Below are 23715 nucleotides of genomic sequence, written 5' to 3' on the forward strand. Positions count from 1 at the left end.
AATGCATATTGACAGGTATATAGAGTTTCTGTTTTCTGTAATAGTCAAACATTAGATTGAACAACATGAAATTGTTGTTTCATAGGTTAAAATTTTGTCAAGCATTGATAGTTTAATATCCTTTGACCAAATTTACAGGTGAATAATAGAATGCCGGAAATTTGCTTTAAATTTGTTTTAAATACTCTAACAATGACAAAAAAAAAAGTTGGAGGAATATATGAAACAAGAATGTCTGAAAGTACACTTACTGAAACTGGGTAATGGGCACGTGAGTTTCACTGTCCTCTTTTCTCTATTCATGTATGTGTTTGAAAATCTCATCATAAAAAAATACAAAAAGAGAAAAGTATGGCAACACCAAAATATACATCTCAATAACCTTTCAGACGGTAGGCAGAATTTCCACCTAGCAATGCTCAGACAAAGTTCAGTTGCATAACCACTGGACACAGAAAAAGAAAAGGTCAATGAAGGAGCTCACGTATGCTGGATCTTCACTCACACAGGGGAATGACTATCAGGACAACTTAATATGCCCCATTGGATCCCTTCCTTTCTGCACTGTCTCCGCTGATTCTAGGACTGCACTGTGCAACAAAACAGTACTTCTCAAAGCCATTATAATTCTTTAGATCCAAAATCTGTTGCTCACTGCTCATCAACTCCCTTCCAGTTCCTTTCTCTTGTTGCCCAACCCTAAATTCCAGGATTCATCATTCTATTCACACCTTTGTAAATACCCTCAAGTACTTGCTGTCTTACCCTCTGTCTTTGTAGCTGGAAATCTTTAAAAGTACAATTATAGTAAATATACAATTTAACTGTAAAATAGTAAATACTGGTTAATAGTAAAGTATATTATTAATAGTTTAGTTTCTGGCATCAACACTGTCAGTTTGAGATGAGGAACAAGACATAGGTGCTTGTTATCACTACAACTTTTACTCAGTTTTGTGCTTGAGTCCTATCTAGTGTAACGTGGCAAGAAGAAGAAATAAAAGGTAAAAGGGTTACAATAAAAGTCTTACTATTCTCATATGATATAGGATCATGTACATAGAAAATTGAGAATAATCTATATATACCACAAAAATAAAAATAAAAAAATTTAGAAAAAGAATCTATACACAAATTATCAGAATCAATAGGAATTTAGCAAAGTTGCTAGAATTAAAGTAATAAACAAAACTCAACTGTATTTGTACATATTTGCAATAAATAGAAAATAAGATGTTCAAATAAGATCGTATTTTTAATAGCATCCAATCAATACCTAAGGGAATATTCAAGGCCTTTATGTAAAAAACTTAATTTATTCTTGAGAGAATTAAAGAAGAACAAAATAAATGAGAGATTTATTACATTGGGACCTCAGTTCTCCTCAAATTTATCTATACATTCAGTACAATCCCAGTCAAAATTCCAACAGGCTGCTTTGAGGAACCTGACAACTTGATCTAACACTTACATGGTAGTGCAAAGGATTCACATAGCCAAGGCAATCTTGAAGAAGAACAAGTTGAATAACTTGTCTACCAGATGTAAGGACTTATATAATAAAGTTACAATAAATGATATGGGATGGTATGGATACAAGGACAGACAAACAGACCAAAGAAACAGAATAGAGAATCCAGAAACAGACTAATACATATGGCCATGGGCACTTGATCTCAGGTGGTACTGCAGGGGAAAGATCTTGGCTTTATACCAATTCATTAACCTATATATTTATAAATGTTGCATTTTTCTACATGTGTGTTATAATTCACTATAAAAAAAAACTTCAGAAAACAACACAAACACATACTATATTGATGATTGAAACTAAAATAAATGATAGTAAATTCAGAAGAATGAAATCAATTGTTACAAATCACTGTTAGACTAAATAAGAAATTGTGTGTATAAGCCAATTATTGCGCTAAATGTGAAAAGACTAAACTCTGCCATTAAAAGAGAGAAATTTTCAAAGTGCTTAAAAATAAAAACATAGCTATATGTTGTCTACTAAAAAGATCCTTAAAATGACCAAGCAAAAAATTAAAATACAGCAATAGCACAAAAATGGCAGGACATATAAAAAAGAAAGAAAGAAATAGCAATGTAGAAATTTAATTTAAAGACATTAAATGTATAAAGAAAAACACTATATAATGAAAACGATACTTTATAAAGATTATATGTTATAAAACGTTATATATCAAAACACAGCAACAACAAAAATTTTAAACTAAATCGCAATGATAATTTGATAAAAGTACAATTATACACAAAGACTTCAATATGCCTCTTTTAAAACAAACAGATATAGTTGTCTAAAAAATAGTGGAATTAAATAACAATCAAGAGGTTCAAACCTATGTATATGGAAATTTTATATGCCTCAGAAAGAGAATATTTCAGCATTTTTCCAGTTCTCTTTTACAGCAAACTGTTGAGTGCTTCCCTAGCAGACATTCTCTATCTTCCTTCTTGATGCCAAATTTCACCTGCTAGGAGGAAAGCTAAAAATGTGGGATAATCCCTTCCCTAATACCACTTGAAGCCAGGGAGTAGGGCTGAGACCTAGTTCTGTCCAGTCAGACCTACAGGAAAATTGCCTAGGTCTTAAGAAAGAATTTCCTCCCTGAGAAGAGAGAATCGTTGGATGGAAAAGCCTTATCTTCTCTCTGCCTCTGAATGTGATTCTGCAAGGATGTGCAGGACTTGCAGACAAGCAGAAGGGAAAGTGAAGCAGAGAAACTGACCTCAGAGTTCTAATACAATTGAGCCACTGAACCAACTCCAGGACTGCTTGCCCTGGCCTTTTTGGAAAGTGGAAAAAATCAGTTCCTTCATTCAAGAACTTTAATCAGGTATCCTGTTACTTGCAGCCTAAAGCATCCTAATTGAATCATAGTCCCGATTGATCAACCCAAAATACATCATGTCATTTATCACAAGGATTTAACAAAAATTTTTAAGTAGAAATCTTCTAGACCTCATTCTCAGATTATAATCAAATAAAAATGGAAATAAATAATAAAAGATGACTTTAAAATTTAACTGAGAATTTTACAAACATACTTAGAATCCCATTAGTTACAGTATAGTTCAAATAAAAAATGAAATTACAAACTATTCAGAAAGCAATGAAAGAAATGTTTTCTACCAAAACCAATGGAAAAGGAAAAAGCTGTATTCAGGAGAAAATGTCTAATCACCTTCATTATTAACTTAAAAAAAAAAAAACTAAAAACAAAGGCAGCTGGGACTCATGTTGAAGACTTAGAGGAGCCACAAAGAGAGAAAGAAGAGGAAATTAATAAAGATGGAAGTTGAAATTAATAAAACATAAAATCCCCCCAAAACATGATCAATAACCCTAAAACCTGTTTTTTAAAAATATACCAATAAAATAGATAAATTCTGTCAGAGCCTGATGAAGGAAAAAGGAGAAGAAATGAAGTTATACAAGATTAGGAATTTTCAAAGGAGATATAAGCACAGACACAAAAGAGATTTTTTTTTTTTTTTTTTTTTTTTTGAGATAGAGTCTTGCTCTGTCACCCAGGCTGAAGTGCAATGGCATGATCTCGGCTCACTGCAACCTCCACCTCCTGGGCTCAAGCAATTCTCTTGCCTCAGCCTTCCCCGTAGCTGGATTACAGGCAAGTGCCACCACACCGGCTAATTTTCATATATTTTTTTAGAGAGGGGGTTTTACCATGTTGGCCATGCTAGTAATCTGCCCACCTCCCAAAGTGCTGAGATTACAGGTGTGAGCCACTGTGCCTGGCCAAGATTTTTAAAATTATAAAATTTATCACAACAAATTTGAAAGCCTAGAAAAAGTGGATAATTTCCTAGCAAAATAAGGAATCCAAGAACATCTGGAAAACTCAACTATATCAGTTATTTTGGGAGGCTGAGGCAGAATTGTTTGAGCTCAGAAGTTTGAGACCAGCCTGGGCTACATAATGAGACCTCATCTCCATAAAAAAGTTTTAAAAAATTAGCTGGGTGTGGTGGTACATGCCTATAGTCCTAGCTACTTGAGTGGCTGAAATGGAAGCATCACTTAAACCCAACAGATCAAGGTTGCAGTGAGCTGTGATTGTGTCACTGCACTCCAGTTGGGTGACAGAGCAAAACCTTTTCTCAAAAAACAAACAAAAACAAATATACCAATTACCATAGAGTAGATTGAAAAGATGGTTAAAGGTCAACGTTGAGAAGGCAGAAGGACCAGGTGATTTCCTAATTCGTTTCCATTAACCTAAGAACAGTAATTCTGATATTTTAGTTATTCCAGAATGAAGGGAAGGACGGAAAACTTCCTAATATGTTTTATGAAGCCAACAAAACTTTAAAATCAAAACATGATAGAGTGCAAAAAAAAAAAAAAAAAAAAACTTACCTGGCTTAATGTATATACAAAAGTTCTAAATAAAATATTGGCAAGCAATACTTGACAATTCAGCAATAATTCAAAAGAATAACACACTGAAACCAATCAGAGCTTAATTCAAGAAATGCAAGAGTGAAATTCAATGTGATAAAGTATATTTATCTAAAACCAATAGCAAACATCTTTCTACTAGGTGAGACAACACAACTATTTCAAATAAAATCAGAACCCAAACAGGCATGCCTGCTATTGCTATTATTATTCAACATTGTCATGGCAAGTCTGACAAATGAAGTCACTGAAAAAAAAAAAAGATACACCATTTTTACTAACTGCATAACTGTATTTTTTTAAAAACCCAATAGACAACTAATAGAATTAATAAGAATATTTGATAAGGTAATACCATGATATATAACAAACATATAAAAGTAATTGATTCCATATTTAAGTATGAGCAACTAGAAACATAAATGGGAATGAAATCCATACATAATAGTGAAAAAGTCATTAAGATACTTAGAAATAAACTTAGCAAGAAAAGCACAAAAACCTATATAAAGAAAACTATAAAATCATATTGAATGATAAATTTTTAAATCTAAGCAAATGGAACAACATCTGTGTGTTCTTAAATGGGAAGATTTAATTTCATAAAAACATCACCTTTTTTTTTTTTTTTTTTTTTTTTTTTGAGACAGACTACTCCTGTTGCCCAGACTGGAGTACACTGACACAGTCTTGCAACCTCTGCTCCCAGACTCAAGTGATTCTCCTGCCTCAGCTTCCCGAGGAGCTGGGACTACAGGCATATGCCACCACCCCTGGCTAATCTTTGTATTTTTTGTAGAGACAGGATCTCACTATGTTGGCCAGGCTGGTCTCAAACTCCTGACTTCAACTGATCCACCTGCCTCAGCCTCCCAAAGTGCTGGGATTACAGGCATGAACCACTGCACCAGGTCAAAACGTCACATCTCTTAATATCACAAGAATGTTCAATTAAAAACCAAATACAATAATGGGATACCAAAACATAAAATGGACATTAGGTAAAAATTGAAATCTAAATACAGTAGGGATTTTAGTTAATACTAACGTATCCATTCGGTCCATTAATTGTTAACATTATGTATCATATTAATGTAAAATGTTGATAGTAGGAAAACTGTGTGGGGAGTATATGGAAGCTCCCTGTACTATCGTCACAATTTTTCTGTAAATCTAAAACTGTTCTAAAAAGTAAAGCTTGTTTTTGCAATCCAAGCACTTTGGGAAGCCGAGGCAGGAGGGTCATTTGAAGTAAAGAGTTCTATGCCAGCCTGACCAACATAGTGAGACACTATATTTTTTTAAAAAAAGAAAAAATACAAAAATTAGCCAGCATGCGCACTCAGGAGGTTGGGGCAGGAAGATAACTTGAGCCCAGGAGGTCAAAGCTGCAGTGAGCCTAGATCAGACCACTGCACTTCAGCCTCAGAGACAGAGCAAGACTCTTGTCTCAAAAAATAAAAACATAAAATTTATTTTAAAAGCATATGTGTGAGACAATCAGGTAAGTTTTTTGTTTTTTTTTTTTAATAAACAGAATTCCAGTTAAATAGGTAACTCCCTTAAAGTTTAGGGAGAAAACAAAAAGAACAGTGAGAGGAAATAAACTATAGAGATACTATAATTAAATCAATATGGTATACTGATTCAGGAACAGAGAAATAGATCAGCGGAACAGAATAGAGAATCCAGAAATAAAATCCAGTTTATATGAGATTTTAATAATACGACCAAAAAATAGATTTCAATGCAATGGGGGAAAGAGTGATTATTTAGTAAGCAGTGCTGGCACAACTGGCTATTCATCTGGTAGAAAATAGTTGTCCCAATAGCTCATATTATAAATAAAAAACATATTCCAGATGGAGTAAGTGGTTAAATGTAATAAATAGAGCATCAAGTTAGAAGAAAACCTAGGCAACAACACTTACAATCTGTTTCTTAACCAGGGAGAAAAAATTGCCATTTTTGAGTTAATAAAAATGAAAAACAATTTATGTTGCAAAACTATCACAGACGAAGCTAATAGGCAAATGACAGATTTGGGAAAATATCTGTAAAAGCGATAACAGTTGATGGGTTAGTAACCATGACCAATATACAAAGAGTTTTTAAAAATTGGCAAGAGACAAGCAACTTGATAGAAAAATGGGTAAAGGATGTGAAAAAGGAGTTCATGAGAACAAATCCACAGACATAAGCATAAAGATGCTTCAACCCACTAGTAACTAGAGAAATGCAAATTACAGGAAAAAATAATAATCACTTACAACCAATCAGATAAAAGGAAAAATACAGAGTACAGTACCAGTTGCTGACAGGATGAGGAAGAAAAAAAATGTAAATTGTTTACAGCTGTTTTGTAAAGCAGTCTGACAAATGTTTTTACATTAAAAATACACAGACACTTCAACCAACAAATCACACTCCTGGGAATCAATGCAATAAACATAAAATCACCAATAAAATTTTTATTGCAGCATTGCTCTTACTGTAAAACACAACAAACAAAAAAATGAGTTCCCAGCAATAAGCTAATAATACATCTATACATTGTGGAATATTAAGCAGCCAATAAAAAGAATGAAACAGAGCTATACCATTTAACTTGGAAGGATTTTCCTGGATGTATCTTTGAGTGAAAAAGTAAGATGCAGAGAAGGGAATACACCACAATCCCATTTTTAAAAAGCAAATATTGACCAAACCCACAAATGTGTGTGTGTGTGTGTGAGAGAGAGAATCTGAACATGGAGACAAGCAGAAGAATACACACTAGCTTGCTAACATAGGTTACTTAAGAACGGTGGTAGAGAATGCAGGGATTGAATAGAAAACATGAGCACAATGGATGAAACTATTTCATTTATGTTAAGCAAATTAATCAAAGACCGCCTACAATGTGGATTAGGAATGTAACATGATTGGTATGAGCATCTATCTTCCACATAATCCTCAGGTTTTAAACATTATATTATTTTTTTTTCTAGGTTCCTTTGAATCATGGGACATAGTCTCCATTTTAAAACTTCCTCACAATCATTTGGCATTTTCTCTTCCATTGAACTATCAGTTCTGTACAACGGAAGTCCCAAAATTTCTTGTACATTTTGTGACAATTCTACTTAAAATTTTGTTTTTCATAAACAGTCACCCCACAGTTTATGAAACTAAATTTTTGGACCCCACTTTTCAATATGAGGTGTAGTTTTACACACAAACACAAGTATGTACCTAACCACTGGAAAATTAGAAAAAAATAAGGAGTGGGTAATTATGTATTTGCTGTTTACAGAAATGTCCAGAAAATGAAAATATAAATTATGGAAAAATATGCACAAAGCATTCTATTTTATAATAACCAGCAAAACCTTAATTGTAAATGCATACTTAACTTTTTTTTTTCTTGAGAGTATTCCAAGTAAAACTATTTTTAAGTGAAAGAGAAAGCTGCGGAAAGTATTTCTTGTCACAGGTTACATAAAGGGGAGGGAAATAGAGAGGAAAGCTCACATTACTAGTTTTGCCTTCATACATCTTGGTGTTACATGACTTATTACAATAAGCAAAAACTATTGCTTTTCTAATCTTAGAATATTAAGCAATGAAAACAAAGATAAATTGCAAACAATCAAATAAACTGAGTATTACTTAGTACCTATCTCATAAGATCTGTTGTGAAGATTAAGTGAGATAATCCATGTAAGGTGCTTGGCATACTGCCCAACATGTAAATGATCAATAAATGTTAGCTATTTTTAATTTAAAAAAAAAAAAAAAACACGGCCGGGCGCGGTGGCTCAAGCCTGTAATCCCAGCACTTTGGGAGGCCGAGGCGGGTGGATCACGAGGTCAAGAGATTGAGACCATCCTGGTCAACATGGTGAAACCCCGTCTCTACTAAAAATACAAAAAATTAGCTGGGCATGGTGGCGTGTGCCTGTAATCCCAGCTATTCAGGAGGCTGAGGCAGGAGAATTGCCTGAACCCAGGAGGCGGAGGTTGCGGTGAGCCGAGATCGCGCCATTGCACTCCAGCCTGGGTAACGAGTGAAACTCCGTCTCAAAAAAAAAAAAAAAAAAAAAAAAAACACTACAGAGAGCAGTTGAAATTACAAAGCTGAAAATACCAGGCTTTTGAAAACGACAATGTGTACACAAGGCACTTTTTCCCATATTACTGAGTCTGGCCTCTTTTGGACTTTAAGGATTCATATTTTGGTAACCATCCAGCTCATTAAACACATTCTCAATAGCAGAAAAAGTAAAATTACAATTAGATAAATAAGGCACCCAACGATAAAAAGGAGATGACAATCTTTTTGCCTTAAAGGCTACCCTAAGAACTTCACAAACCATCCTAAGGCACTGTGCACCAGTCGAAACACTTCAAACGAGAGCTACTTGGGCCCCGGACATCTCCCTAACCCTGGAGGAGATGCAACAGGACATACAGATTAGAGAGTGATGCAACAACCCTTCTTGAGGCCAGCCCAAGTGGGAAATTCATTCCTAGACACAGAATGCTACTCCCAACTCTGAGAATTTCTCCACAGGCCTACCTAAAAATTTAACAGTTTGATTATAATCTACAAACAAAATCTGGTCCATCAATACTATTCTTACTGCCAAATGAAACATTAAAATAGCCTCATAAGGCGGGCACGGTGGCTCACACCTATAGTCCCAGCTACTTAGGAGGCAGAGGGGGCCGATCAGAGCCTGGAAAGCAGAGGAACTAGTGAGCTGAGATTGTGCCACTGCACTACAGCCTGGGCAAGACCAGGTTTAAAAAAAATAAAAAAGAGCAGCCTCATAAATGTCATGTACATGTTACTAATTTTATTACTCACATGGAATTGACTTTGTCTTCCGGCCCCTGCACTTGGCCGGTCACGGTGCCTTTGCTGGTATTCTTCACCCAGCCAACCACCCCTATCTTCTTAGCTTCACCTTCTGTATACTGGTTTCAGAAAAAAACAAGAAAAATAAAGCATCAAAAGTCTGAATTCACAACATACTTGATTCTAACATCCAAAAAATGCTAACCTAATAAACATTTTTTGTAGGCTATGCCAACAATTGTGTAGATGACCTACAGTTAACACTTTTTACAAGAACCTTCACTTAAATTGTATGTTTTGTTAAATTCTACTTTCAATAAAAACAAGTACATGATGAAAAAATAAGCTGAAACTGAGAATTATTTCAGTAACAGTTTCCATGATGTATTTTTGGATACATAAATTTAGCTGCATTGCCCTCAAGATTGCTAACACTAAATTGCATTGTTTATCTGAGTTCCAAATGATAATCAATCCAAGATTATCACTGAGAAAAAAAATCCAATTATGATTAACATAAGGTATTGATAAGCAGAAATAGAGACTAAAACACTTTGAAATTTCCAGTAAAAATGAGGGAAAATCATCTTAATAAGAAAATTACAAACAATCTCATTAAAAAGTAGGCAAGGACATAAATAGTTCTCAAAAGCAGACATACATGTGGCCAAGAAGCATATGAAAAACAGCGCAATATCACGGATCATTAGAGAAATGCAAATCAAAACCACAATGAGATACCTTCTCACACCACTCAGAATGGCTATTAAAAAATCAAAAAGTAAGCCGGGCGCGGTGGCTCAAGCCTGTAATCCCAGCACTTTGGGAGGCCGAGGCGGGTGGATCACGAGGTCAAGAGATCGAGACCATCCCGGTCAACACAGTGAGACCCCGTCTCTACTAAAAATACAAAAAATTAGCTGGGCATGGTGGCACGTGCCTGTAATCCCAGCTACTCGGGAGGCTGAGGCAGGAGAATTGCCTGAACCCAGGAGGCGGAGGTTGCGGTGAGCCGAGATCGCGCCATTGCACTCCAGCCTGGGTAACAAGAGTGAAACTCTGTCTCAAAAAAAAAAAAAAAAAAAAAAAAAAAAAAAAAATCAAAAAGTAACAGATGCTGGCCAGGTTGCAGAGAAGAAGGAATGCTTATAAACTGTTGGTAGGAGTGTCAACTGGCCAAACCACTGTGCAAAGCAGTGTGGCGATTCCTCAAAGAGCTAAAAACGGAACTACCATTCAACCCAGCAATCCCATTATTGGGTATATACCCAGAAGAATACAAATTGTTCCATCATAAAGACACATGCATACATATGTTCACTGCAGCAGTATTCACAATAGCCAAGACATGAAATCAACCTAAATACCCATCAATGGTAGACCGGACAAAGAAAATGTGGTACATATACACATGGAATACCATGCAGCCTTAAAAAAGAATCAGATCCTGTCCTTTGCAGAAATATGAATGGAGCTGGAGGACATTATCCTTAGCAAACTAACATAAGAATAGAAAAACAAATACTGCATGTTCTCATGTATAAATGGGAGCTAAATTATGAGAACATGTGGACACAAAGAGGGGAACAACAGACACTGGGGCCTACCTGAGGGTGATGGGTGGGAGGAGCGAGAGGAGCAGAAAAAAATAACTATTGGGTACTAGGCTTAGTACCTGGGTCATGAAATACTCTGTACAATAAACCCCTATGACATGAGTTTACCTATAACAAATCTATACATGTACCCCTGAACCTAAAATAAGTTTTCTTTAAAAAAAAAAAAAAAGAAACAAAATTAAACTAGCAAGAACACTAGCATAAGCATGTTGGTTTGCAGAGTTATTATAAGATTAAGATTCTGATGTTTTCTGTTGGCTCTGGACTTGGCACAGAAATGTTATAATTGTCTCTGAGTAAATTTATCTCTCCTATTATTACTAATAGTCTTTAAAAAATTCCTTTTTCTAGCTCCAAATTCAGTTATGCTACATAAGTAGCAACATTTTTATTTTGAATTATTTTAACAACATCATACTAAAATTCCTGTTGATCCAGTCTCCTAGAACTTTTTTGGCAGGGGATGGAGTTACGCTCTTGTCACCCAGGCTGGAGTGCAGTGGTGCGATCTCGACTCACTGCAACCTCTGCCTCCCAAGTTCAAGTGATTCTCCTGCCTGAGCCTCCTGAGTAGCTGGGATTACAGGCATCCACCACAATGCCCTGCTAATTTTTAAATTTTTAGCAGAGATGGGGTTTCAGCATGTTGGCCAGGCTGGTCTTGAACTCCTGACCTCAGGTTATCCACCCGCCTTGGCTTCCAAAAGTGTTGGGATTACAGGCATGTTCCGACACATTTGGCCTTAGAACTTTTCAAAAACATACTCTTCTCCTGTATGGAGGCCAGGGCGATCAACATCTCTATATCCCACATCCCCAGCTGTATGAAACAACACAAATCAAAATCAACACAGCTAAGACTGATGTAAGAGGTAGCCCTGAAAATAAGTCACTTTCTTAATAGATAGTAATGAAAAGAGAGACAATCTGAATTTGGGGGTATGGGGCTGCCTCATACTTCAGAGACTTTACTGACAGGAACATATTGGAGCCCTCAGGGTTTTGGAACCAGGGACCTCATCTAGTGACCCAGCTCAGATAGTAGGTGAAAATGCATGTCACATTTAACTTGTAGGAAAGGATTAATTTAAAAAATCAAAAATTTAAAAGCATCATGGAACCAGGCATGGTGGCTCATGCCTATAATCCCAGCACCTTGGGAGGCCAAGATTGGGGGTCAGGAGTTCAAGACCAGTCTAGGCAACATGGTGAAACACGGTCTCTACTAAAAATAAAAAAAAAAAATTAGCCAGGTCCAGCATGGTGGCTCACACCTGTAATTCCAGCACTCTGGGAGGCTGAGGTGCATGGATCACTTGAGGCTAGGAGTTCAAGACCAGCCTGGCCAACACTGGTGAAAGGCCATCACTATTAAAAATAAAAAAGTAGCTGGACGTGGTGGTGGGCACCTGTAATCCCAGCTACTTGGGAGGCTGAGGCAGAATTGCTTGAGCCTGGGAGGCGGAGTCTGCAGTGAGCCAAAATTGCGCCACTGCACTACAGCCTGGGCAACAGAGTGAGACTCTGTCTCAAAAATAAATAAATAAATAAATAAATGCAACATGGAGCTTAAACTGCTAAATCCTGGGAACCACCTCCTTATGTAATATTTAGCGTGTTTTGTTTTGCAATGCACTGTATGTCCCTTTGCCTAGAGGATTTCTTCCACCCAGAACATGTGAAAAATCCCATACTTTGTATTCAAAACACCTAATCAAAGCATTTCATTAAAACCACCCCAAGAAAGGTTCTTTTGAATGTAGAGATGTCAAGTAAATACTAAGAAGGATATAATGTTTTAGCATTAATAAATATCTCAATCAGTAATTTTAAAGAAATACATATATTTCTTCATTTACTCCCCAAGGACAGGGAGTAAACAGTAGACTAGCACTGAGTAGAAACTGTCCTATCTCTGTAATTGGGAATAACAGTGGAAAAAAACATGGCAAAATAACAAAGATTGTATTGACTTACCATTCTGAAGCAAACACCTGTATAAAAGAAGAACAAAAAATATTGTCAGCTTGTCTACCTTAAAAAGTTATAAATTTTCTGACTTAACTTTTATCTAGGTAGTCCCCATTTATCCTTGGTGTCACCTTCTGCAGTTTTAATTAACCCTCAATCAACTGTGGTCCTAGAATATTAAATTTAAAATTCCAGAAATAAATAATTCGTAAGTTTTAAATGGAACAGCTTTCTGAGTAACATAGTGAAATCTCACACCATCCCAGCTGTGAATCATGCCTTTGTCCAGCAGATCCATACCGTAGACACTCCCTGCCCATTGGTCACTAAGTAGCCCTCTTGGTTATCAGATTGACTGACTTGGTGGTACTGCAGTGCTTGTGTTCAGGTCACCCTTATTTTACTTAATGATGACCCCCGAAGCACAAGAGTGGTGATGCTGGCAAACGTGCCAAAGAGAAACCATAATGTGCTTCCTTTAAGCGAAAAGGTGAAAGTTCTCAACTTAATAAGGAAAGAAAAAATTGTATGCTGATGCTGCTAAGATCTAAATTAAAAACAAATCTTCTGTCCATGAAACTGTGAGGAAGAAAAAAGAAATTTGTGCTAGTTTTTCTGTTACATCTCAAACTGTAAAAGTTATAGCCACAGTGTGTGATAAATGCTTAGGATATACAGGGTTCTATACTATCCACAGTTTCAGGCATCCACTGGGGTTCTTGGACTGGATCCCCCGAGAAGAAGGGAGGATTCTTGTATTTATTAAGTGGTAAGTACATAAAATAAACAAAATGTTTAATATCTGAATGCATTTAGAAAGCATTTTTAAAAATTAGTTTCTTTTAAAGTGAAAAGAGAAAAGGAAGACTTTTTGGATAAAAATAGTAATATTCTGACTCCAAAGTATAATAAAATGTTGAACTGCATACTCATTCTATTTTTAAATGCTAAATAAAACAAAATGCTTATTACAGATACAGTTGAGTATATTTGGCACAAAATTTAGCTGTACTCAACTTTTAAGATATCTTCTTAAAATATAAGGACTAAATGCACATTTAAATGTAATAAAACATTTGTGTTTTTATTTTATTTTATTGCATAACCAATGAAACTTACATCATGAAATGATATACTTGACCATAACTTGGCTTCTGAAGCCTCACTTCTTTTATTTACTTGTTTACTTACTTACTTATTTATTTATTTTAGAGACAGGATCTTTCTCTGTGCCCAGGCTGGAATACAGTGGTGCAATCACAGCTCCCTGCACCCTTGAACTCCTGGGCTCAAGGGATCCTTCTGCTTCCCCTTCTGAGTTGCTCAGACTACAGGCATAAGCCACTCTGCCTGGCCCTGAAGCCTCAGTACTAAAGGAAATGAACTTAAATGTAAATGATTCTTGGAATCTGTATAGTGTAGATTACATTACGTTCATACTTCAAACCATGTAGATTGGGAAGTACTGTTGGTCTTGGTTACGTTTTTTCCCTATCTAGACCAATAAGCTGTTCTATGCTGGCCAACTATAATGGTATCTTATATTTTGCTTACCCAGCCTGCAAAACTGTGGAAGCCTCATCTCAGACAGAGGTCAAAAATACTATGGGAGTTCACACTTTGGGGTGTTTGGAACCAAACATTGATACATAGAGAACCGGGCCCTAAAGGCGGGGTAACACAAGACGCAAACTAGTTCCAAATTATCAGAGATAGGCATTTATGATACTGGACCCTTTTAGGGAAAGGGAAGGCCTTCTTACATCTCTCCTGGGAATTGCAGCAATGACCCTAAATAACAGATCTCAAGTCATTCCTGCAAATTGCAACTTGGAAAACTCTTGATCCAAAAGGATGAATTAGAACAGGCTTCTCTGGGATAGATATGCCCCACATGCGAGCTCCTACTTGAGAGTTGATTAAAATAGGTCTATGTTTTAAAGAAACATCAGGAATGTATCAGGTGCAGAAATTCAGAGCTTGTTAGTACCTATTGTAACTTAGTTTTAATTTCTACCTAGAACACATGGTAAATTTGGAAATTTGCTTGCCAGTACTCAAGAAGTCAAATGACAAAAAAAAAAAAAAAAAAGCTTAAGTTTAGAGGAGACGGCATAGCAATTAAAAAACATTGGGAATGGATAAACAACTATGATGGATCCACACAATGGAATACCATGCAGCTGCAGCAATGAAAGGGAATAAACCATGAATACAAGCAACAACACATATGAATCACAAATGCTGTGGAAAAGGCAAAACTGTAAGGACAGAAAATTGATTATCAGTTGCCAAGGGCCAGGAGTAGAGGGGACAGTGCTACAATAGGGGGATGGAGATCTTCGGGGTGACGGGACTGTTCTATATTTTCAATTGTGGTGATGATTACATGCATGTATGGATTTGTTAAAAATTCATCGGGGCAGGCGTGGTGGCTCGTGCCTGTAATCCCAGCACTTTAGGAGGCCAAGGCAGGCAGATCACCTGAGGCGTTCAAGACCAGCCTGGCCAACATGGTAAAATCCCGTCTTTACAAAAATACAAATATTAGCCGGGCACAATGGCGGGTACCTGTAATCCCAGCTACTGGGGAGGCTGAAGCATGAGACTCACTTGAACCCAGAAGGCGGAAGTTGTAGTGAGCCGAGATCATGCCACTGCACTCCAGACTGGGCAACAGAGCGAGACTCTGCCTCGAAAAAAAAAAAGTTCATTCAATTGTACACTATAAAAGGTGAATGTTGCTTAATTTATATTCTATCTCAGTTGAAAAATAATCAGAAAAAAATACATTGGTGAGTCACATTGGTAACTCACAGAGTTGAAAAGGTGTTGATTCTATAAACAGCAATTGAGCCTGATTAAGAGGATAAAGAAGAAAGAACCAGTAGGTTAGATATTTTCTGTAGTTTTATAAGCAGATTTATAATTTCCTGATTTATAATATCCTGATGGTAGCATACTGTGGTACCAAACAAATATGAAGAAAAATAAAGCAGCAAAGCAATAAAGACAGGATAGTATCACAAATGGAATTTTTATAGGGCTATAAAAATATTTCAAAAGATAGATGTTTAATGTGGAGGAATGATGGGTGGAAAGTATTGATCTGAAAGAGAATCAGAAAGGCAATCTGTTATATAGATGGAGGGACAGACATTACCTAGTCGTTATAAAAGGAAATGGCAGAAAATTCCAGCAACTTCAGGTCACGCAGACCATGTAGAAGAGAGAGATAAAACAGAAGAGAAGACAGGCTTCGCTGTGCAGGCAAAAGTGTGCACAGGCTTTGCTGTGCAGGCAAAAGCGTTTATATTTCAGGTCAATAATTGCATCACAAAGGAGAAAATTATAATCTTGTAGGGTACCACCACAGATCTGATGCATGCTCCGTCACACTGTTCAAGCTGGTGTTGGTAATAACTCGGGTATTTGCATGACATTGTTGCCTCACCTTTTTTTCACAAGTCAGAAGTACTACAGGATAGAAGCCATGGATAATAAAAAGGCAAAACTCCCTCCTGCACCCTAAAGGGACCTGATGTTGGTGCAGCCTAGGCAGCCTGTCATTTACATTTCTCCTTCCATCTGTACCGCTTACTACTAAAAATACTGGAGCTGCCCAAAGAGGGAAACTGACAACATGCCTCTCAGTGAAGAATAACGTCCTTTCAACATTTAGGAATCCTGAGCAGCCCTTCCGCCATCTCTTCACTGATGATGGCAAAGACCATTAGCTTATGATGATGGGGTTTGAAAAAATGTTTAAAGTGGAATCAAACACAGATATTCCACTATGTGTTGCAGCGTTAAGGAAATTACCTACTCCAATTTATTGATGTAAATATTTTATTCGCACAAACATAATCTAAGAATTAGTTAATTCAGACACATTTAACAGGCACATAGTTAAACGTTGATTATTCACTGAACATTTTTCAATTGTCTAATTTTTTCTTTTTTTGTTCTTAGTTTCAACTGTCTAATTTTATAAGACACAGTCTTTGCATCTAAAAGATTACAATCTAGTGGGAAAGATGGACAAATAAACTGGCAATTAAATAAGGCAATTAAAATAACGGACAATTTGAAGCTGTAAAATGCATAAACCTAGATACAAATTAGAGTTTATAGTACAGCCACATGACAGACAATCAATCACTCTTGGGTGATTTTAGGGCAGGTTTGTTGAAAAACTGGTCTTAGAGCTGAGACTTCAATGATGAGAAAAATTAGTAAGATGAGAATAGAACAATATTACAGATAGAAGAGCATGTTCAGAGGCCCGAGGTTTGAGATCAGGGCATGTCTCAATACCACACATAGTTAAATATTCAAACCCATGCATTGTACTCATTTTCTAAATTATTTCTAGGCCTTAGTCATTACTGAAGACTAAACTGCAAAATAGTTTAATTCTGTACCAACTGTGTATAGAAGAATGGGCGATAATGTTTTTTATACCTAAAGTTATCATCTTTCAACTCATCTACTATAAGAACTTCTTTAGCCTCCCTGCTTCCAGTTCTGCCCTCCTACAGTGTATTCTCCATAAAGCAGCCAACATGGTTTTCTTTTCTTAAGTAAAATAAAATCATTTCCTTTCCCAGCTTAAAAGCCTTCAGGAGCCGGGCGCGGTGGCTCAAGCCTGTAATCCCAGCACTTTGGGAGGCCGAGGCGGGTGGATCACGAGGTCGAGAGATCGAGACCATCCTGGTCAACATGGTGAAACCCCGTCTCTACTAAAAATACAAAAAATTAGCTGGGCATGGTGGCACGTGCCTGTAATCCCAGCTACTTAGGAGGCTGAGGCAGGAGAATTGCCTGAGCCCGGGAGGCGGAGGTTGCGGTGAGCCGAGATCGCGTCATTGCACTCCAGCCTGGGTAACAAGAGCGAAACTCCGTCTCAAAAAAAAAAAAAAAAAAAAAGCCTTCAGGGGCTCCCATTACGCTGGAAATGAAATGTATTCTGATTGCCACAGCCTCCTAATTCCCCTACCTCATGTCCTAGTCCTCCCCTCTTTAGTTACCCCATTCCAGCCAAACAGGCCCCCTCTGGCCCCTTAAACAGGCCAAGCCCCCTAGCCTTAGGACTGACTGTTCCTTCTGCTTGAATCTTCTTCCCCCGATTGTCTCACTATTGGCTCCTTCTCGTTATTCACCTCTCTGCATAAATGTCACCTCCTTAAAGAAATATTCCCCAACCAATTTATCTCCAACAGCAATGCACCCCATGTTTCCTGCATATGCCTTGTTTACTTTTTTATTTTCTATCTTTATAGTAGACTGTCGGCTCCATAAGGGCAGAAATTTTTCTGTCTTGTTTACCACTGTGTCCGTAACACCTAGACTAGAGCTTGACACATGGTTGTTGAATAAATGAGTTTTTTTAAACCAGCTGATAAATATTTATATGAAGTATTTAACTATGCTATAATAACATCATATAAATTATTATGTTTATTATGTGTTATAGATGTATAATATAACTGATAATATTACCATATTGATTACATATTATATTTATTCTTAACATATATTGTGAATATACATATAATCATATGTATCAGACTTTACGTTCAAAGTGATGATGCTAAATTTACTGTATTCAAAGTTCTGGAAAGAGTCTCAAGAATTCTATGTTGATTCTAGCAGAACTTTACATGTGATAATATATTGTGACTGAATATACAATATACATATATATGTAGACATACATGCTTATATGCTCACATACATATCTATAATATATTTATATTACATATAATAGTATATATACTATAAAGGATAGCAAGAAGTTACTAATGCCTAAATTAAGATTATAGATATACATAACATTAGGCATATACATAGTATTAGTGCCAATCATAATCACAAATGCCATAATCCTATATGTTGAAATCCTGAAAGACCAAAATCCTTAAAGTCAGTCAGCTGTGGTGGCTTACACCTGCAAGCCCAGCAATTCGGGAGGCTTAGGCAGGAGGACTGACTGAGCCCTGGAGTTTGAGACCAGCCTAGGCAACATAGCAATACTTCATTTCCGAAAGAAAACAATTTTTTAATTAAAAAGAATTAAAAATCTCTAAAGCATAAAATCCCTAACGTCTAAAATCCTGAAAATCACAATCCTGAAAGATTAAAACTCTGAATGGTAAAATCTAGAAAGCCCAGTTCTGGGGATGCGATCAGTGCATGTTTGGTTGTCTGCATGATAGCTGCATCATGTTAGTTGCATCATGGTAAACAGAACTATTACCTTGTTATTGTCTTTATTTGGAAGTGAATTACGGTTGAAGGAGATGCATATGGGTGCTAAATTGACAAGGGCTGGATTTGTGAACGTAATATTAGGCATCAATTTGACTGGATTAAGAAATACCTAGAAACCTGGTAAAGCATTATTTTGGATGTGCCTGTGAGAGTGTTTCCAGAGATTACTGTGTGAGTCTGAGTAGACAAGATGGGAAACATCTGCCCTCAATGTTTTGAGTGTTTCAGAGATGTAAAAATGCAGCCAAAAGATACAAGAAATCTCCCCTGCCAAATTAGTGAATCTGTATCTTCACACATAATGACAAGCTTGCCTTCAAAAAATGTCCTGCTTTTGTAACAAATGAATGTTTTTTTAAAAAGGGGGGAAAAAGAAAAAAAAATGACCTTCATCACGGAATAAGAAGAATTTTTCTTAAGATACAGGGTATCGCTCTGTTGCCCAGGCTGGAGTGCAGTGGTATGATCATAGCTCACTACAGTCTTGAACTCTTGGACTTAAGCAATCCGCCCACCTCAACATTCCAAATAGCTAAAACTAACTACAGGTGCACACCACCATGCCTGGGTAATTTTAAAATGTTTTGTAGAGATGGAGTCTCACTATGTTGCTCAGGCTAGTCTCAAACTTCTGGCCTCACTCAATCCAACTGCCTCAGCCTCCCAAAGCACTAGGATTACAAGCATGAGCCACTGTATCCAGCTGGAAAAAAAAAAAAAAAAAGAATTTGGAAAGCTCAGCTACCTTCTGAACAAGACACTGATACAGAGGTTCCTCCCATGATACAAAACACATTAAATGGTGAACTATTCTTGGTTAGGGATATGTCTGTCAAAGCAGATAGACTTCTTATATGTATTAAACTACTTAATCTAATAAAGAAAAACCAGTGCATGCTTCAATTTGGCTACTGCTTGACACTTTCAAAACCATCCCCACTATTTGTTACCAACTGCATACAAATCATGCCCCTGTTGGATCTCAAAATTCTAGAACTTACCCACTCATTTAAGTATGAATGACTGGGCAAAAGTGAAGCACTTTATAAAACACTTATTTGAAGATTTAGTGGATATTGCAAAAGAAAATAGATTCAACTGAATTCCCCAAATCATAATGACAGATTTGGAATTAGGTGCAATCATAGGTGTGACCAAAGCTTCTAAAAGTGAATTTCAAGATATCACTCACAAAGTTTGTTTTTTTTCCATCCAGTCCAATGGAAAAATTTAGTGGGAAATTTAGATGAATCAATTGGCCACAAGATATGGCAATGATGAAAACTTCAATTTAAAAATGTGTCATTTGTCTGCATTGGCTTTCCTTCCAGCTAATGAAATTTCAGGAGCTTTTAATGAATTGAATCTGTATTTGCCTGAAGAAACCAGCAAAGTTACTGACTGGTTTAAAAATAATTACGCGCATGGTAGGATTAGAAGACGTACGACGGTGGTGTTGTTTGATCACCAGTATCGTTTGCACTGGATTTGCAGTCTGTATACAAGCGCGTGCAGAATGAATTTCCACATACGCAAAACAAAGCAGTGCGGCATTGAAGATGGAGAACCATAATAGGGGATGCTCATGTCAGTGTATGTCAAATCATATAAGAATTTCAAAAAGAGCAGTGCCATATAGAAAATGAATGTAAATGTATTTTCCAAAAAGAGCCACGTCCTTAAAAGAAAAAAACAGATATTCATCATGATAGAAGACTTCAAAGTATAGTTAATGATTGTGAAAAAGTTGGCCAATTCTTATGAACTACCTCCATGCAATTGCCTATAATCTATCACTGTAATATATTTTTTCATATGTGAAATTTTCTTTTTAGTTTTTTTTAGGTTTTTTTTTATTTTTGTCCCCACTATTTAAAATTGCCAAGATTCATTTTTATAATTTGCCATGTTATATATTTCATCTTCGCATCATCTCCAACCTTGGAGGCATAAACTGTGTAAAGACTTTTAGAGTTCTAATTTGTTTTATGCTTTTTTTGTTGTTGCAAATTTGACTCTACAAGTGTCACCACAACGTTGACTTAGTAAGTACTGTGCAGGTATGTAAAAATGTTGAAACTTCCTTAATAAATGACGAGATGTCCTTTTTGTATATTTGCATTTATGAAAGATAAAATTTCTTGACATCTTGGCTTTTTGAGTGACTGCATGTACAGTGGTAATCCATCACAATTTTTGATCAATCTCATCAAAAGTCTTAGGTTGTCCATCAAGGTATTTCAGATGACCAGTTACAAAACTGGTTGCACACAATTACCAACCATAGTGATATGCTTTTATACATTTTGCTTTTTGACCTACTTCCTTATGAATACAGTTCATCTGCTCATAACTGTTACACTCATGTGACTGTCATCAGTATACTTACGTACAGTTACAAAAATACATGTTATCATTGCATATCTTCTTGTGTAAAATGGCCTAGGAAGCTTCTGTTGTGGTTTTTTTTTTTTTTTTTTGAGACGGAGTTTCTTGTTACCCAGGCTGGAATGCAATGGCACGATCTCGGCTCACCGCAACCTCCGCCTCCTGGGTTCAAGCAATTCTCCTGCCTCAGCCTCCCGAGTAGCGGGGACTACAGGCACGCGCCACCATGCCCAGCTAATTTTTGTATTTTTAGTAGAGACGGGGTTTCACCATGTTGACCAGGATGGTCTCAATCTCTTGACCTCGTGATCCACCCGCCTCGGCCTCTCAAAGTGCTGGGATTATAGGCGTGAGCCACCACGCCCGGCCTGTTGTGGTTTTATGCTTCTCACATATATTCCCTTTTTATTTATTTATATATTTTTTTGAGATGGAGTCTTGCTCTGTCACCCAGGCTGGAGTGGAGTGTCACAATCTCGGCTCACTGCATCCTCCGGCTCCCAGTTTCAAGCAATTCTCCTGCCTCAGCTACCCGAGTAGCTGGAATTACAGGCGTGCACCACCATGCCCAGCTAATTTTTGTGTTTTTAGTAGAGATGGGGTTTCATCATGTCAGCCAGGCTGGTCTGGAACTCCTGAACTCAAGTGATTGTCCACCTTGACCTCCCAAAGTGCTGAGATTACATATGTGAGCCACCGTACCTGGCCTGAATCCCCTTTTTAATATGTTTTTTAAAAATTAGTATTTTAAATAATTTTTGCAGGATTTTTTCCAGATTTTATTTTTAGGATTTTGATTTTTCAGAACTGTGATTTGGGGGATTTTAGACTTTAGGGATTTTGATGTTTCGGAATTTCAACACATAGGATTATGGCGTTTGGGATTGTATCTTTCAGGATTATAGCCCAAACATACATAGTATATACATAATAAAGACATAAAAATACAAGACTTTAAAAATAAATAATTAAATTGGTTGTTTTGTAGAATATACAGGATTTGGGGTTGGAAACTGGAACAGGATGTGGTATTTGTTGCTTTTCATCACCAGCTTTACTATACAACTTGAATTTTTTTGAATCCATGTGCATGTTCATCTGATTTAAATTTTCAAAGATTTAAATTTAAAAGCATTTGAAGCAGGGCATGGTGGCTCATGCCTGTAATCCTAGCCCTTTGGGAAGACAGGGCACATGGATTGCTTGAGTCCAGAGTTCAAGACCAAGAGTCCAGAGTTCAAGGTTTTGCCTGGGCAACATGGCAAAACCCCATCTCTACAAAAAATACTAATACAAAACTTAGCTGGGCATGATAGCACATGCCTCTTGTCTCAGCTATTAGGAAGGATAGGGTGGAGGAGGATCAATTGAGCCTGTGAGATCGAGATTGCAGTGGATCGTGATCACACCGCTGCACTCCAGCCCGGGCAACAGAGCAAGACTCTGTCTCAAATAAATAAATAAACAAATAAAAGCATTTTAACCGTGGATGGTAAGGACACACACATACATTTATTAAACAAATCTTAAAACAGTGGAGCTACAGGATGTCATTTAAGTTTGAGACATAATTTTAGGTTAAATTCATACTGCTTGACAAACTGGGTGGATAATAAAAGTGTTACCCTTTGCTTGAGGCAGTGATAGATGGAAATAAACAAGGCTAAGATAAATTATATATAAAAGATTCAATATGAACTTAATAAAAATTTAGGTTGTTTTGGTTACAGATCCAGTGTTTTATGGTAGAGACCATAAACACCTTGGTAATGTGTCTTTTTGTGTCACTACTTGGAAAGAAACATCAAATATAATAATTGTTTAGAACTGTATTTATTATATGAATGTCTGTGACAGGCACAGCTAGTTGCATACCCCAAATCCATTCTCCCATTCTTCCTTTTTAACAGAAGTCTGATTTTTACGTGGGGCAGCAGTGTGGCAGTCGATGTTTCCCAGACTTCCTTATAATAGGGATGACCAATGAAATGTAAGCCAGGTCACTGGGTGGGGCTTTCCAGACGCTCTTCAACAGAGGCTGATTTGGCCAGGGATGTTGCATTGGCACCCTTTCTTCTCCTAATCCTGCTGTGAATATTATGATTGGAGCTAAGCGGCAATCTTAAAACCTTGTGGAAGCAGCCAAGGACATCAGAGACTTTGGCCCTAACTTC

The 23715-nt window shown here is 36.8% G+C and overlaps 1 protein-coding gene across 4 annotated transcripts in view; it reads right to left on the minus strand.

The window, feature by feature from the left end:
- ACYP2 (acylphosphatase 2) overlaps positions 1-23715 on the minus strand; it is a 191188-nt gene that overhangs the window by 159380 nt on the left and 8093 nt on the right. For 3 of the 4 annotated variants that reach the window (XM_074400147.1, XM_010333602.3, XM_074400161.1), the window contains exons 2-3: positions 12887-12903; positions 9300-9409 (exon numbers count right to left, since the gene is read on the minus strand). In XM_074400147.1, coding sequence (XP_074256248.1) covers positions 9300-9409; positions 12887-12903 — 127 coding nt within the window. The remainder of the gene's footprint in view (positions 1-9299; positions 9410-12886; positions 12904-23715) is intronic. The other variant, XM_074400155.1, reaches the window with a different exon arrangement.

This window comes from Saimiri boliviensis, chromosome 1, assembly GCF_048565385.1.
Source record: "Saimiri boliviensis isolate mSaiBol1 chromosome 1, mSaiBol1.pri, whole genome shotgun sequence".
NCBI lineage: Eukaryota > Metazoa > Chordata > Mammalia > Primates > Cebidae > Saimiri > Saimiri boliviensis.